At 42.4% G+C, this 14,949-nt stretch overlaps 1 protein-coding gene across 6 annotated transcripts; it reads right to left on the bottom strand.

The window, feature by feature from the left end:
* Positions 1-884: 884 nt before the first annotated feature.
* LOC113146396 (tropomyosin alpha-1 chain-like) lies at positions 885-9,049 on the bottom strand. 6 transcript variants are annotated; one of them, XM_026333776.1, is made up of 10 exons: positions 8,722-9,047; positions 8,158-8,283; positions 5,844-5,977; positions 4,950-5,067; positions 4,714-4,784; positions 4,506-4,581; positions 4,329-4,391; positions 4,055-4,124; positions 3,357-3,435; positions 2,797-3,018 (listed from the first exon to the last, which is right to left on the bottom strand). In XM_026333776.1, exons 1-10 carry the CDS (start codon positions 8,833-8,835, stop codon positions 3,015-3,017), a joined length of 855 nt encoding a protein of 284 aa, XP_026189561.1. In that variant the 5' UTR covers positions 8,836-9,047; the 3' UTR covers positions 2,797-3,014. The 6 variants fall into 6 exon arrangements, with proteins under 6 accessions (XP_026189565.1, XP_026189562.1, XP_026189567.1 ...); XM_026333777.2 differs by lacking the exons at positions 2,797-3,018; positions 3,357-3,435 and adding an exon at positions 910-1,087 and having other exon boundaries at positions 8,722-9,049; XM_026333778.1 differs by lacking the exons at positions 2,797-3,018; positions 3,357-3,435 and adding an exon at positions 1,556-1,938 and having other exon boundaries at positions 8,722-9,049.
* Between the last annotated feature and the right edge of the window lie 5,900 nt (positions 9,050-14,949).

Here is a 14,949-nt window from a genome sequence, read left to right on the forward strand (position 1 = left end):
ATCTATACAAAATGTATAGATACGACACATATAGAAAAACACGTATAGAAAAACTTTTTAACTGAACTTTTAGCTGTCAAACAAATGTTATGGGGTAAAAATATTTCTCAATTGTAGCAAACTAGAGTTATAAAGTGAAAAAGATGGAAATACTCAAATACCTTAAAAATTGTACTTAAGTACTGGATTAGTCTTATTACTTTGCACACTTGGTTTTAAATAATTCTTCTTTTGACTGGTAATTATAAGACACTCTGCTGGAGGTTTGTAGCTCACATTCAGCGACACTGTAATCCTTTTAATTAAAAATATAAGGGGCACTTCCACTGTAGAAGTTTTGGTGTTGGATTTTGAAGTGTTTTAATAAAGTGACTTTCATACTGAAACAGCCTCAAGTCCCTTTACTACGCAAAAAAACACAAGAGGATTGTCAGACTCATGTCAGACTCAGAGGAAACTTTACTTCATTCAAAGTTTTATTCACGATGTTTGTGTTTATATGATAAAATGAGACAGAAAAAAAAAAATTTTGAAAAATGAACACCAACATTTCTTTCACTTAGCTGGAACAAAACCAAACATTCAAGCAACTTCCTTGCTAAACCGGAAGTGTGTCACTGACAGAGTAAATGTTCACAATACACAAAAAACAAAGACATACAAGCAACTTCACAAAAGTACAAATAATAAAATTCCCTTACATTTAACCTTGGCTTAACTCATGATTATGTGCAGTATTTGACTCAGAAAAGTGCAAATTGCCTCAACATATACATGTAAACCTATTAAAGACATACAATGAATATGAACTGACCTTTGATTACAGTATGTAATGCAAAACAGCACTGTTGAACTGAAGCTCACCAGTGCTGTCTGCGCTACCTTGTGTAGAGTTTCTTCAGGATGACAAGTTCACAGGAGACATATGAACACAACTCCCCACATCATCTGTAGCAGCCACACTCAGAGCAGAGGACGAATGTGGGGAGAGGAACAGAGCTGGTTCAAAAGTTAACCATCTCCATTAGAGTCTGATCCAGCACCTGCTTTATGCTCAGGCCCTCTTCTTTAGCACGTCTGAGTTTATCTGTTAATATAGCATTGCATCAGTTAAAACAGCACAAAGGTGCACAGAAGACAGACAAAGATCTAGTCCAGGTTAACAGTGTTAGACATCTGCTTTACGCTGTTGCCTTATCAATGTGGGAAATGTCACTTCTATTTTTTTCCCTAATAATATTAGTACATACACATCTTTAGCTCTGCTCCATTCTGATATACAATCTTTAAAGCATACTGTTATTACAATGCTCAAGTTATAGACAGGGCTGTAGTCACAAATGCATGAGCTGAGATTAGGAGCAAAAAAATAAAAATAAAACAGGACTGGGGAGTTTTCTGTTTTTGCACACCAGCTCCATGCAGTTTCACACCAATCAACAAAAGCACTGATTTAACCCAAATTTGCAGTTTCCATGGAAAGCTTTGCAGCAATTCAAGTAGACAATATGTAAAATCCCAACAACCTGTTGCCCATAAATGACTCAGTTATATGTAAAACTAAATGAATGGGTAGTTTGGTTCTAACAGCATCGTGCAGATTCTAGCTGCATTTATGTGCTACAGCCTTGACGATAACAGAACAGATTTCAAATTTGTTCCTTAATTGCTTCATAGCCCAGGGTGGTCTGAGCTCACATCTGAAACTGCTGCTGAAACATGCATAACGTGAAAATCTTCCATTAGTTAAAGCATTGCTGGATTTAAACGTTTTGTGTAGTAGACAGTTGTATTTTTTTTGGGATGACAGCAATAAGTTTGGACCTGGGAGTTTCAGAAAAAGCAAACAAGAGGGTTTTCCTGTTTACACCTCGTTTAAGGCAACTCTCAGTTCATTGGTCAGAAGACGGTTTTTCTCAAGCTGCTTGTATAGATGGTCTTGACAGTCAGAAAGCAGGTAAGAGAAAGGGAAAGAGACAGAAGGCAGGTTAGTACAAGAGGCAGAGTTAGTGCTGCTCTGACACTAATCACAAAACAAGTGTCTGTTTCCACCCAAGCTGCTGAACTGCAGACCTCATGGACAATAACTCACTTCATTTGTTAGTCATATTTCTAAACGGTTCTAAAAGCTGCGTCCTGGTCACCCACAGAAACTTCATGTGTGTTTCTTGTAGCTTTTACTGATCAATTTTCCTGGAGACACAAAGCAACATCCTGGAACAGGCCTACAGAGTTTCTCATACTGGAAACAGACTGCTTACCTTCACCTGTCTGTAATGTGACTTTGGTTGCACTGGAAACAGATTCCCTTTACTTTTATTCTGTATTTCTGGCAAAGTAGGTGCTTAAGGAGTGTTTGCTGCTACATAAACAAAGCCCATGCATAGAACCATTATATTTAGGCTGTTTAAGGCAGTGAATGCAATATCAAAATCTTTGTGTGACAGTCGATCCTCCTCAGAAATAAAATGACTCAACGTGACGATCACGTCAGGCAACTTTTCATGACTGCTGGTTACTTTCCCATATTGTTCTAATGCATCTGAGATGATCATGCCTCCTGCGAACACTCAGCTGTTACAAGTAAACAGAACTGTTTAATGCCCCAGTCCTGCCAATAAACACCGTGGCAGTCCTCTCAAACAGAAAAAAGAACAGTGAATGGGAGAGGAGCTTCAGAGTTTATTCAAAAGCTACTCAACAAAATAAATTAAAACATAAAAGGACAAAAATTAAAAAAAAAAAAAAAAAAAGATGGGACAAATGGAAATGAAGAAATATTTGCAGGAAAACATAGAAAGGTCTGGCAGGTGGAAGAATGTTTATTTTACAGAAAGCAGTACGGCTCAAAGGTCGGAGCGAGAGAAGGATGAATGGATGGAGGCAGCAACAGCCCAGTGTGCAGGAGTGTAGGGGCAGTGAAGAAACACAGACAAGGAGACATAGTTGGGCCGTGCTGCACAGGAGAAAGGTGATGATGCTCAACCAGCCTCTGGAGTGAAGCGTGTAAAGCTTTAGCTGTGAAAAAAGGAGAACAGAAGTGTTGGAGGGAGAAACGAAAAGGTGGAACATAAATAAATGGCATGCAGGACCAAAGGGGAAACAGGGAGGCAGAACTGAGTTAGAAAAGCTGAAGAAAATGACAGGAAAGTAGGAATTCTAGTCCCAAAAACCTAAAAACCATCTTTAGTTCACACACAAATCGATGTTCAACAAGCAGCTAAAAGAAATCCTGCCTTTAATTTAGCAGCATTAAAATAATCTGCACCCACACATGCCACAAGAGGGAGCTACTGTGTTAGATAGAGCTGCTGAAGGCTAAGGCACAGAGCAGACAAAAGCTGGTGGTGAATTACATGGACGTCATGTCGTTGAGGGCGTGGTCCAGCTCCTCGCTGATGGCCTTGTACTTCAGTTTCTGGGCGTACAGCTCATCTATTGTGTCGCAATTTCGTAAAAGCAGCAGTGAAGGATTTGCAGTGAAATGAGGAGACAGGAGAAATAATAGCACAGTGAGAAAGAAACAGAAAGGCAGAAACTGAACATAAAAGCAGGACAGAAATAGGAAACAGCTGCCGATGTCGTGTCAGATTCCTGAGGAGTCACTGAGGAGCTGCCTCACATGTTCCGTGACCCCAAGAGGTCCGCTCCTCTAGAGCCGGCTTTCAAAAGTCACCGCACCACATGCCAGACAGCACTGTGGTGAGAAAGGCTGTTGCCAACATGAATAATATCACGCCGGCCCGTGTGGATCATTGCTTTGTTTTCCCCCCAGCAGACAAGAGACTATTCAACAACCTGCTGACCAGATAAATAACCTCAGACTGCACCAACATGAAGAGCTGCTCTCTTCTATAAAGAGTCCCTCTGGGAAATCTGACAAAACTGCTGTTTGTTTGCTAATATTAGAAGAATCTTCAAGAACTCCTCAAATAAAAACAGGCCCGACACGTGTTGACTGGCTGCTACAGTGAGAAACATCCCTGGACATTTTGTGAAAAACACATAAATAAACTGTGCCAGTTCCTAAAAGTCAAGTGGAAAACATCCATACCCTCCAGGTCATCAATGGACTTCTCAAGCTTGGCCACTGATCTCTCTGCAAACTCGGCACGGGTCTCGGCCTGAGTGGACGACCACAGTCAAACATCAGCATTTCCCCATTCGGAGTATTACATTAATCAGCCACACAGAAAGCACTTAAGGTGCTGTCACAGATACACAGTCAGCATATTTACGAGGCTACTGTACGTCCAATAAACAGCTTTTTGAGGAAACATAAAGACACTAGATGGATAAACGACGTGTGATCATTCCAGTTAACTCACCTCCTTCAGCTTATCTGTCAAAACCTTGATCTCCTCCTCGTACTTGTCCTCCTTCTGTGAGTACTGTAGTTGCACACAAAGGGCGTTGGTCAAACAGCGTTTCATCGGTCTCAGACAGATTTCCAGGGTTTTTACAGCAGATTATTCACCATGGATCTTCTCAGTGAAACATCTTACCTTCTCTGCCTGGGCCTCCAGAGACTTCAGGTTGTTCTGCACAGTTTTCAGTTCCTCTTCAAGCTCAGAACATTTACTGTTGATTCACAGTGAGGTCAAACAGGCAGGAAGAAGCCAGAGACACAAGGAGAATTGTGAGAAACCCTGAAAAATGACAACGTTGTGAGTTAAAGGATCAGACTGAGGGGGAACAGGAAGGAGATGTTACCTCTCAGACAGCTCAGCACGTTCCTCTGTACGTTCCAAGTCGCTCTCAATGATCACCAGCTTACGAGCCACCTGAAGGACCAAAGTTCAATAAGCACACAGTACTAAATTCCTTAATGTGTAGTGCAGTTCTAATCACTGTTTATTTCTTAGAGCAGCACAATACGTCTGACAGCCGCTGCCATCGGCTGCTACACTAAAAGCTGAGAGTTCAGAGTGAGCAGATGAGAAACTGGCCTCCTCGTATTTGCGGTCAGCCTCCTCAGCGATGTGTTTGGCCTCTTTCAGCTGGATCTCCTGCAGCTCCATCTTCTCCTCGTCCTTCATTGCCCTGTTCTCAATGACCTTCATGCCTCTGGGGGACAGAGAAAAGCATGGCGGCTTAAGTCATGAGCACCAAGCACAGGACAACAGGCCAGTGTGTTTAGCAACAGCATGTGGAAGACTGTCCCTCATACAACTGACAGGAGACCAGCTTAAAGGTTTCCAGAAGACCTTAGGACTTGTTGTAATGTCCTGTATTGGTGAAGACAGTCTGAAATACAAGCTACTGAGGCTTCTACATGAGCCTATAATGTTTCATAAGTAACGTGCACTAAGATCATACGGTCTGAGCAAAAGCATGACTGAAAGACAGTCCTGCTCAGGGGTTTAATCACACCTATAACAAAAACATCTGGAAATCTACAATCAAAACATGACAAAGTGAAACATGTAGACAGCAAAACATCTAAGGAAGCTACTTCTCTGCTGTGCAATATAACATCCGGCCACAGGAGGCAACACTGAGCCACAGCTGCATACAGTGTATGTGATGTTTTCGTTTAAAATACACTGGGCTACAGCACAATCCAGCAGCAAGATTCATACAACATGGCTTCTAATTTGTCTCAAAGATATTCAGTACCAGCATAAACACCTGAGAAAATCTGCAACAGCACAGGACCCAGCACTAAAGTCCAGTGCAGTGATTCAGGACTGGACTGTTTGTATTTGGCACTCCAAACAGCCTGTCCTGGCCCTGCCACTCAGAGTGACTCATGCTATGATTTCTGTGTGAAATGCCAACGCCTGCATTAACGGCATACGAGCGCAGGGTGTTGCCTGTTTTCTGGACTCGGGATGACCCACCTCTCGCTCTCATCAGCAGCCTTCTCAGCTTCCTCCAGCTTGGTCAGGGCTGTCGCCAGACGCTCCTGAGCCCGGTCCAGCTCCTCCTCAACCAGCTGGATGCGTCTGTTCAAGGAGGCCACATCACCCTCAGCCTAGGACAGAAAAACACCACAGACACACACAATCAAATCAGGTTCATATGCACCACTTCAAATCATGTCCAATGTTCCTGTTGGCAGCCAGTGCAGGGGGGCAGGGCTGGGCTGGGCTGGACTGGGCTGGACTGGGTTGGGAGCCAGCACAAGGGAGGGATGCAAACTGCAATGTGCACTTTTTCCACACAGTGAAGGGCATTGAACACTAATGTGAGACCTATCTCATTAGCTGTGGCTGTGGAGAAAATGTCACTTTATCCACCCTTCACTGCGCACTGCCAGTCAAACCCGCAGTTTCCTGCCTCTGAGGTTTATCTCGTCCCATAGACACGTTAGCAGCCAGACTTTGGTGTCTGGACGGTAGATTTAATAAGCAGATCCCCAGTGCTCCGACTAGCTAGTGGCCTACATATGACAGGGCTTTATCTCAGAGCACCTGTGGTGCTGCTGTGCCGTCAGTCTACGGTTTGTTCATTCGGGATGCACCGGGTGGTGTCCGGTCGCCTGCCCATCCCTTTACGCGCAGCCTCCAGAGGACTGGCTTCAGAGCTGCGTGTATTCGAGCAGAAAGCGGCTCTGTCTGGGCCTAGCGGCCACGCTTTTTGACCAGATTTACGCCTAATACCGTCGGCAACCTGGGGACTAATTGCCTTAAATCATTAGCAGCGTCTTACAGCCTCCCTCGCACTCCTCTCCCGGTTCAGCTCCCGCTGTAGCATCGCCGCCCGTTCCTCCGCCACATCGGCCTGCTCCTGCAGCGACTTGATTTTCTTCTTCACAGCTTCCACAGAGCTCCCACCGGCCATTCTTGCTTGTTTTGCTTTGTATTTGTTTATTTCCCTCTGTTTTGGTCAGCTCAGCTAGTTTCCCGTCAGCTGTGCGCGGGGCCGCCTCGGTGCGTTTGATCCCTGCCCCCACCGCCTCTAATCAACCCCTGATGAGGATTGGGACGTGCCACCAGGCCCGGAAGTACCGGCTTCTACCCGCAAATAATCACATTTATCACATGATCTAAAATATCTTGACTGTGCAGTTTTTACTGACCTGTCAAATTCATTTGAATGTTATTTTTAAAATACTTTTTCCTCACTTATTCAAATATGTAATTCATGGTCATTTCTGTGCACATCCCCTACTGGTAAATTGAGCCAACCCTATCAAAAGTCATGGGCTACAGCAGGAGGCTATTTATCATTGTGCAGCAATAATTAATAATCAAATTAATCAACAAAACATACGACAACAACAATACATAATAATTATGACAAACAATAATAATATTAATAATATTATAATAAGTATAACAAATATTATTATTATTATTATTATTATTATTAATAGCGGTGTAGTGTAGTGACTTCTGTCCATCCATCTTCCATCTTTCATCCATCATCTATACCCCCTTATTCCTAACCAGGGTCCCAGGGACCTGCTGGAGCCTATCCCAGCTCTCTCTGGGTGAAAGGCAGGGGTCCACCCTGGACAGGTCCCCAGTCCATCACAGGGCCACATAGAGACAAACAACCTCACACACTCACACTCACTCCTATGGGCAATTTAGAGTCACCAATCAACCTGACATACATGTTTTTGGACTGTGGGAGGAAACCAGAGTACCTGGAGAAAACCCACACAAGCACAGGGAGAACATGCAAACTTCACACAGAAAGGATGGGTTTCAAACCAGGAACCTTCTTGCTGTGAGGCAACAGTGCTGACCACTAAACCACCGTGCTGCCCATAAAGTTTATCTTATGTTACATAATGTTGTTGTTGACCTCATTGATCATCGTCTGATTGCGACACAATCAATTAACTGTACGGTGCCAACACAAATCTGCGAAGGACTTTACAGACCAAAATACGCCTGTTAATATGTCTGTAAAATGTCTGTCTGAAACCCTACACTGGCTCAGATTCATCCAGATGCGTCTTGGCCTGTGAGCTGTGACCTTACCATATACAGCACAAGAGCTAAATTTAACTCTCCATATATTCATCCTACACAACCCACAGGCCTCCTAGAACTCAAAGGCCTAGTTACATGACTTTATCATTAGAGTAAACCTGGGCTAGTAGTTTCCTGAGAGGGCTGAAAGGGGAGGTTCAAGGTCAAACCACTAGGCCCCCAACTGGGGCTTCTACTGGTTTGTCGTACTGTCAGACCCAAAACTCACATCTGTGGCTTTCTTCTCAGCGAGCTCCAGCTTCTCCTGGGCATCCTTCAGTGCTTCAGAGTATTTGTCCAACTCATCCTCAGTCGCCTTCAGCTTCTTCTGCAGTGCCACCAGGTCATCCTCAAGCTGAAACGAGGAGAGATTCACTTACATGTAGAGGACAGACAGACAGAGGACAGACAGATTCGATCTCAACCACTTAACAATTTATAGTGAGAACGTCTATATAGATAATGGTGCTAATTAATAAATGACACCAACAATATATGAGTGAAGGTCTTTTTAAGGCCTAATCGTTTCAATATATTAGCTATAGCTAAACCATTAGAGTCAATGGTAAAGGTGATAAATATGAAATGTTTCAATTCCTGCCCATCTCCATACCGTTCAAATATGAAACAATATGTAAAATACCACAAAATAAAATATATTTTACAGAAGCCGATTCAACCCTATGAAGAGATGCATGTTAATCCTCCTAAACAGGACCCTGGACATGCCGGAACCATGCTGCGCCAGGCTCAGCCGTGCCACTGGCACCGGCGCGTAAAAGTGGATGCCGACCTGTTTGCTCCTGTCCTCAGCTGCCTTCTTGTCTGACTCAGCCTGCTCAGCCCTGTCCAAGGCGTTCTCCTTGTCGAGCTTGAGCATCTGCATCTTCTTCTTGATGGCATCCATGGCTGCTTGGTGTCGGGGGTGTCAGCGCAAGCTAAAAACTAAAGATACGGACAGAAATGATCGGAGCGTCTGAACCACACTGGACGCCAAGCTGGAGTGCGAGCTCGCTCAGGCTGTCGTGAGACAAATATGCCTGACCAGTTACTGGATACCCAAAACCTTTTAGGAAACAACTGCAGCTGTTTGCCAGTGCGGGACCTGTCTTTTTTTTTTTCTGAACCGATTCACTGATTCGCTCTTGGATGACATTTGACCACTTCTTCTCTATACATGGTACATATGTTCGTCAGGAGGTCACTCCCCTTCACACCAAAGACGCCCGATCCAGTTTCTAACCCCCCTCTGAGTGACAGGCGGGAAGTAAAGTGTCAAGACTCAAAGAAGCAGCAGCTCCTCTGAGGAGGTGGGTTCATTTAGAATAACCACGAATCATGCAGGCAGCAATAACTTGAAAACATTTATTTGTGAGGAAAAGACAAGTAAGACCATTATTTTATGTTTTAATGACAGAAAGATTTCATCCACCGCATGAATGAAAACATAATCACTGTCAAAGCACCTCATGCATCACAGCTATTCACACAAAATAAATATATCTGATTGGAAAAGCCCCTGTGAAAGCTCCTCTCCCTGAGTGGGGTGTCATGTTAGCCAGTGTGGCTTGTTTGTCTTCCAGGGATCATCGCAGCAGCTCCCTCATAACATAGTTGGACATCCGGGCAGCAATCAGATACAACGCTCCCTGCAGAGGGAAATCATCAAGCTTGTCCAGCTCCTCTCTCAGCTGAAACATGCCTGAGCCTTAGATCTCATGTAGTGGTGTGTTCAGGGTCAGACAGACGCTTTGGCATTTCAACAGCCCCCTCACTCTCCTCTGTGATAGTTCACAGGGCTGAGACACAGCTGTCACACACAACCTGTCGGGCTGGTGGATGGTTGAGTAAGAATAGTTCACTGTTAACTCCGGTAATTAATGTTTGTACATGTCAGCGAAATTGGACCTTGAGCATCAAATACAGACGAATGTGGTGAAAATAAGATCCAGTGTAATAATAGGTCAGATATGCTGAACACACCTGCACCGTTGTTCTGTAATACAGAATGGACAGTCAGTCTTAAGGCATAATGAACCATGCCAAATATTGTGACGTTCATCTTTTTCAGATGAGATCATTCGCTCTTTTGGTTCTATGGAGGAAGGGATTCATTTTTCATGACGTGAGAAATCTTACACAAAGCCAGAAAAACTTTAACCTGATAAATCTGTAAGTGCTTCAGTCTCACTTGCTTTAAGACTAAAGTTCATTTCAATTGTTTGCCCTTCTGTGTTTTTAAGATCTATGGTGGTCTGGCCTGTTGTCCCTCCTGAGGTGCTTTTTTTAAAAGCAGTCAGCTGTCAGCGTGTTGTCATCTCACCATGTGGTTTCTGGACTGTGTAGCAGTCGGACAGGCATGCCGGTCATATGCAGAGATCAGTCACCCTAGCACCCTGAACAGAAAAATAGATGAACTATGTTGCACTGTACTTGTCCAACAATTAATGATTTACTCTATTACTCCAGGACTCTATAGTGGTACAACTGCAGTAATACTGTTTGTAATTTCTACCTGCAACAAGGAACCATTGTTCTTATGATTCTTTGGATCCCTTCATTCATTTTGTTATTTGCAGTAATAAAAAGGAACTCAGCAACAGGGCCAATCAGCAGTTTTACAGCAGTGAGACAGGTGAGTATAATTTGGGACTGCTTATCTAATTGGACGGCTGCTGCTGTTTTGTATTATGCTGTAATGCCAGAAGTATTTGTTGTATGTGTTTTACAGTTTGGTAAAAGTTTAGTGTCAGCCTGCACCTTTCAAATGGTTTATCACAGATGTGTTGAATTCATTGTTAGTGTGTCTAGAGTGGAATTTCTCACTTTCTCCTTCGTCATTAAAAGTTTGGAGAAGAAATAATGTTTGTATTCAACCCAGTCCTCAACCTTTAGCTGTCGCTGTGATTCAGCCTCACCCTGACTGGTTAGCTGTGCTCACAGCTCATAGGTGACGTGATGTGAAAACATCAGTGTGATCAGTGTGTTTAGCCTCAGATACAGTTCCTGTATCAGAGAGTCACTGGTGTGTCATTTTCCATCAGTCTCGTAACGCAGAAAACAACCTGATCTCACACTGAACTTTGTATTGAGGAGAAAATTGAAAAAATAAGCAGTGAAATACGAGGAAAAGACTAAAGAGGAACAAATCAAGAAACCGCTAGTGTACCTGGGCAGGTAATCTTCCATTCAACACAGCTGTCTCCAGTGGATGCAGCCTCCGATCTGCCCTGTAGCACACTGCAGTCGTCACTAACTGTACCCACCTTCTGACTTTGATTATAATTAGATTTAGGATATAAAAATAATGGATGAGTTGCCTCTGATCAGCTGCTGTTCACGAATTCAGTGCCCTTGTCTGTTTAACCAGGGTTCTGCTGTTCTGCTCCTCGGTTAAATCATCTCATCACATTAGATTTAGTCGTGGAAACGACTTGAAGAGAAAATGTCAGAAAAGGGATTCCAGGTTATAAGCAGAGCTGTGAGCAGCTGTGCCACTGTAATTGACATTGCCTCCTCAGATTTAAGTGCCAGACAAATTTAGCGCAGGTCTCAGTTCATAGCCTGGACTCAGTATAGCTTCAGGTTTAGTGCTGACTCAGAAATACCATCATGTCCTGACACTGAACTGACACAGACGCACAGAGGCCTTGTTCACTTGTTCACTCCCTACATTTTATTTATTCAGCAAACTGTTCAATTTTATTTCCAAACAGATGAAATTCTGGTTGAGTCTTTACAGTCTGGATATCAAACCTCAGATTATTTCAAAGAAAATCAAAGACTGAAAACTGTGGGAAAGTTTCTCACCTGATTCTTAATCTTGTTCAGATACTTCCCGATATAATATATATATAAAATTGTCCTGACTAGGTAAAGTCCTTCAACACAGCTGTGATTAGCAGGGTCATATGCACTACTCACAAAAAGTTAGGGACATTTGACTTTTTCAGAATTTCAGAATGCACCTAAAATGCACTATAACCTTTACAGCTGAACTTAATTTGACCTTCTCTAAACTTTTGAATGCACATGTCCAACTGTTCAATGATTCAGTACTTATTGCATAACATGCTGTTCTCTAACAAGGTGATTAACCACAAAAATCACAACAAGTGTCTGATCCATGACCATCGACCACTAAATGTTCTGGTTTTTGACATCATGAGACCAAGACGACACCTAACAATTGACAAGTTATTGAGACATTGACATTTTTTGTTGTGGTATACCCACCACTGTTGATAACTTCTGTTTCAATAAATTGTTTGACATGAAGAAATTACCATTGCATACTTCTACTTAAATGTCCTACTTTCATGATATAATATCACTGTAGTATGAACTTTTTACATTTTCCATAAATTTCACTTGAAAGTCGGATATCCCTAACTTTTTGTGAGTAGTGTATTTTACAGACTGAGAAACAGCATGGCAAAACCCTCACGTGTACCTGTAATGACATCCAGCCCTGGTTCTTTAGGCCGTATTTACCTGAGTCAGTCCAATGTAAGTGAGTTTCAACACACTGGAATCAGTCTGTAAAATGATGATAATGTTTACATTTTGAACTGCACAGTGTAGACTCACCCCAGGTCGCTCAAAACCCACAGAGGACACGACCTGTGCTTTGATATTTGAGCTTATGAGGGACAAGCACCAAGTGATGGACCGATAACAGGCGCCCATCAAGTATAAAGGCATTTGCAGCTCTAGGATCTAGGTAACTAAGATACTTATTCATTTGTGTGCTCTGTTAAATAAGACTTTAGGGAGTTTTTATTTCAGTGCTCACCTTTATTTCAGGAGATTTCTCCAAATCAGGAGAAACTAACGAAGAATAAATAAACCAGTTTTGTAGAGAAGGAAAAATCTAAATGATACAGATCTGACCGTGCACCACAAAACCAACAACCACCACAAGGACTCTACATTGAAACACTTTATTTTCATTGAATACAAAAAAAATAGTTCTATTGAGCCCAGATAAATATCCTTTAGATTGTATGTTATCACTTATCTTTATTATAGCAATGTCATAATTTTCATTTCTGTAAGGGAGAAAAAAAACATATAGAAGACTTCAATTACTTCACATCATTGAAATGCGTCACAACATCTTAATGGTGACAGATATATCGAAATGTTCTTATGACATTTATCTTTCATAGAGGCTTAAAAGCACAAGAAATAAAAGCCTATCCATAAAATTTCAGTGACTTCATAACATACAATAAAGCATTTGACAGGCCTGACTCTCTAGTCTGTCTTGGTTTCATAGCACTGTGGTATACGCCCATGGAATGCAGTACAAAAATGTGTTCATAAAATTTACATACTGCTAGTACATTTTACACAGCAACACATTTTTCTGACTGGTGGACAGCTCCTCCGTCATCCCCAAGGGCCTGACATGTGGCAGAGAGAGGGCAGGAGAAAACGATGAAGGTGATGCAGCCGTTTCAGAGGAACGTCACGTACGCTAACGACTGGATGTTAAAAAAGCCACCGACATGAGCCTACATTCCCAAACTGTGTGTTCAGTACCTTCTACTGACCGGCGAGGTGATACAGTCACCCAAGCAGACCAGACACTGTATGGGCTAAGGACTAAGGCACTAATAACAATAATAATAATAATAATAATAATTATAATATTGGTAATGCAGAATGGACTGATGAGCAGTGGAACCCCCAACACACACGCACACAAACACACACACACACACTTGCAAAATACAATGTCAAAACAACACCTCTGAATTCAGACCCAGCTCTGTTAAAACGGTGATGTTTGGTATACTGTCTGCACGTGGAGGTCGGGATTACTCCTTACAGTTGAACTCTGGCGCTGCATAAACAAGAGATGCATCCGAAGCAAAAAGCCATGCATTTTCAACAACAGGACCTAATCTTACAATATGCTATAGTTTAATATTGAAACACAGCCTGTATAGTAGGACAAGGGAACCAAACACACTACAATCAAAGTAAACAAGAGGTTCTTCTATTGCAGCAAGTGGTACATTAGATTAAGTTACACAGAGCACCCTTAAAGTCCAAGACTGACACAAAAAACAAGGAGAAAGATTAACTGCAGTGCTGCAGTCACATGACTTATTCTTACACTTATTTCAATCTCTGTTCTTGCACATTTTATTTGTTGGAATTTGCTTATTGCTAAGTTCAGATTTTAATTTTGATGCTCCCTGACGATTAAGAATAGGACATTATTGAACTCAGATGAATCCCTGGCAGTGACTAAGTATTGATGGGGAAAACAAAATCACTTTCTAACTGAGGGATGGGAAACGACCATGGGAGGACCAAAGTTCATCTGCAGGGAGCAGCAACTATCAGACACAGCACTGAGTGCAGAGAAACCATCTGATAGATTCAAGAGGTCTGAGTCACTTCCAGGTGTTTTTAGTTTGCACGATGCCGTAGCCAATCGATCCACCTGGTTAGCCAAACTATTAGGTCTACACTCAATTACACAGAGTCATCTCCTGTATTTCACTTTAAGTTCACACGGTGCAGAAGAAAACCAATACTGCCCCCTAAAGCACCATTCATGTTATTGCATCACGATTGTGTTTATACTGTGCAGGTGTTGATACCTGAATTGGTAAGTAATAAAAAAAAACAAACAAACATGTTGAGGGTCAGGGAGGATATCTATCTAATAAGCCTTTTTGGAAGCCACCACAGACTATTTTCTGCCCCCCCCCCGTGTCGAAACACATTCACATGGAAACATGATTCACCTTGAAGCTCAGAGGCTGCATAACATGGCACCTCACGTTTTTAAAAGAGATTCTATGTAGAACCTGTTAAAGTCAGCACAGAAATGAGCAGAAAGAAAGCAACGATGCATTTGAAGAAGAATCCTAAAACAGCTGTGCATTGTTGACGTTTGCAGTGTGGTCCAACACACACACACATGCAAAATCCTGCCTTCCTCCATATTAGGGTTAATGGCCACTAAAATGAAGTCAAGATACACCACAGTCATGATATT

The sequence above is a fragment of the Mastacembelus armatus genome, unplaced genomic scaffold (assembly GCF_900324485.2).
Source record: "Mastacembelus armatus unplaced genomic scaffold, fMasArm1.2, whole genome shotgun sequence".
Classification (NCBI taxonomy): Eukaryota; Metazoa; Chordata; class Actinopteri; order Synbranchiformes; family Mastacembelidae; genus Mastacembelus; species Mastacembelus armatus.

Excerpts from the sequence above, each read along its gene's own strand:
- LOC113146396 (XM_026333777.2), bottom strand. The coding sequence starts at position 8,835 with ATGGATGCCATCAAGAAGAAGATGCAGATGCTCAAGCTCGACAAGGAG. Across the intron at positions 8,284-8,721 it reads CTGAGGACAGGAGCAAACAG|CTTGAGGATGACCTGGTGGC; the intron begins GTCGGCATCCAC and ends TCCTCGTTTCAG. Across the intron at positions 5,978-8,157 it reads CTGAGAAGAAAGCCACAGAT|GCTGAGGGTGATGTGGCCTC; the intron begins GTGAGTTTTGGG and ends TTTCTGTCCTAG.